Here is a 2,481-nt window from a genome sequence, read left to right on the forward strand (position 1 = left end):
CACTGTCCAAAGTGGGATGCAGAATGTTTTCTTAATAGATTTTACTATGCCAATTGACTTAAATGTCTCAAGGCATCTTCTGACTGCTGTTATGCCATCTTTAGAATAAGAATGTAGACTGGATTATATTTATCATCTGCCCTAGTCTTTTTATTCCTCAAACAATGAGGGAGGATTGGAACTCAGAACTACCAGATTTGAAGAATGAAAAAATATTGCCAACAAGTCAACTGGGAAACATGGGGACTTCATGAGTATAAGAGTAGCACCGTGCTTGATAAGTTTTTCAGTGTCTGATTTTTCAGAATTAGATCACCAACCCTTTTTTAAAAGGTGCCTATGGGTGGGCAGGAAACTTCAAATTTTTTATTTCTAGCCAAGGGCATTAACCAATAGTACCACACAGGCTGCTAAAAAGTAATTGAGATTTATTTTGATATGAGTGATAGTGTGTCAGAAGAAAAACCTAGATTAAAGTGGCATGCCAAATTAACAATAAAAACACAAATGGGAAGTGTTAAGGCTCTCCACTCTTTATGTCCATAGTATGTAGATGTTATGATCTAATTAAATAATATAATTTAGGTGTTTCTTATTTTTGTTATTGACTGTGAGACTGACATAATCCAACCTCGGGCTAGGCTTGTCTTCTATGAACTGATTACATTCAAGGAGAGCTGAAGTTGTTATGTGAGAACTTGACTTAAAATTACCAAATGATCTCTAAATTCTTTAAGTGGTAATCATATTTTAAAATTTTAGAAATTTACCACATTTTGGTTAATAAAAATATAGATTCTGAAAGAGATATGCTTTCCAGTCTTGACATGTGGAAGTCGATTCAAGATTCCTATATCCCCACTGTTATTATTTTTTTTTTAACTTCTAGGACTGACTTTCAGATTTCGAAAAACAGATGCCATGTTATTGTCAAACGGTAATAAAAGTGGTGTCACATTTGCTCTTTTGGGCTTCTCAGATTACCCAGAACTGAAGATTCCCCTCTTCTTGGTATTTCTGGCCATCTACAGTGTCACCGTCATAGGGAATCTTGGGATGATTGTAATCATCAAAATTAACCCCAGACTGCACACCCCCATGTACTTTTTCCTCAGCCACCTCTCATTTGTGGATTTCTGCTATTCCTCCATCGTTGCTCCCAAGATTCTGGAGAACCTAGTTGTAGAAGACAGAACCATTTCATTTTTAGGATGTGTAGTGCAATTATTTCTCTTTGGTACCTTTGTGGTGACTGAATCATTTTTATTAGCTGTAATGGCCTATGACCGCTTTGTGGCTATTTGCAACCCTCTGCTCTACACAGTTGCCATGTCCCAGAGACTCTGTGCTATGCTGGTGGGGGGATCATATGCATGGGGAATAGGGTGTTCCTTGACACTCACATGCTCTGCTTTGAAATTATCTTTTCATGGTTCCAACATAATCAATCACTTCTTCTGTGAGTTCTCCTCACTTCTTTCCCTTTCTTGCTCTAATACTTACCTCAATGAGTTGTTGCTTTTTATGATTGCTACTTTTAATGAGGTGAGTGTATTACTTATCATTCTCACCTCTTATGTGTTTATCGTTGTCACCATCTTGAAAATGAGTTCAGCCAGTGGTCGTCGTAAGGTGTTCTCTACCTGTGCCTCTCACCTGACTGCCATCACCATCTTCCATGGCACCATCCTCTTCCTCTATTGTGTGCCCAACTCCAAAAACTCCAGGCACACCGTCAAAGTAGCCTCTGTGTTTTACACAGTGGTGATTCCCATGTTGAATCCCTTGATCTACAGTCTGAGGAATAAGGATGTCAAGAATACAGTCAGCAAGAAAAAGGATATTAAATTCTTTTTTCGTTAAACATAGTATTTCAGTAGTATTTGTCCCTAACAGGAAATAAAGTTTGTCCAAAAAGCTTGTTTCTGAAGATATCTGTAAAAATTATAAGTAATATTGCACAGTAGAAAGGATTTGGATTTGGGTTCAAAGTGACTAAATTTGGCTTTGTCTCATAATTGTAAGAAAAGACCACAAGCTCTTTCATTTTTAGCTTTAAATCTATGAAAATGTGATATCATGCGATAGGTCATTATCCGAGCGTGAAGACCAAAAGATAATACAGTTATCATGTGGGGCACCTTACATTATTTGATTAAACGTTAATTCCATCCTTCTGTCTTATAAGATACCTGGAGTATAGTAATTTCTTAAGAAACACACTTTTTTGCTTATGCATGTATATATGTACATACAAATGGAATTAAAGATAAGACATGCCTTCAAGAAATGCATAGTCTAGTGGTGATGCTGGAGCAATAAAGAAAGTGGCTATTGTCACTATAATCATTACCCTAGAAGGTTTGGGCCAAGGAATAATTAGAATCAATTTAGAGATATTAGAAATATGTCATCATAAAAAAGATATTATTTGATGATGGCCTGGAGAATGGGCAGGATTTTAGGATACACTTTTCAGTG

The 2,481-nt window shown here is 36.6% G+C and overlaps 1 protein-coding gene across 1 annotated transcript; it reads left to right on the plus strand.

The window, feature by feature from the left end:
• Positions 1-921: 921 nt before the first annotated feature.
• On the plus strand, positions 922-1,863 carry LOC100657988 (olfactory receptor 5D18-like). The gene has a single exon (XM_003423343.3). It carries the CDS (start codon positions 922-924, stop codon positions 1,861-1,863), a length of 942 nt encoding a protein of 313 aa, XP_003423391.2.
• The last annotated feature ends 618 nt before the right edge of the window (positions 1,864-2,481 follow it).

Source organism: Loxodonta africana, chromosome 7, assembly GCF_030014295.1.
Source record: "Loxodonta africana isolate mLoxAfr1 chromosome 7, mLoxAfr1.hap2, whole genome shotgun sequence".
NCBI classification, from domain to species: Eukaryota; Metazoa; Chordata; class Mammalia; order Proboscidea; family Elephantidae; genus Loxodonta; species Loxodonta africana.

What these genes read in the sequence shown, in the direction of transcription:
- LOC100657988 (XM_003423343.3), top strand. Translation starts at nt 922, where the DNA reads ATGTTATTGTCAAACGGTAATAAAAGTGGTGTCACATTTGCTCTTTTG.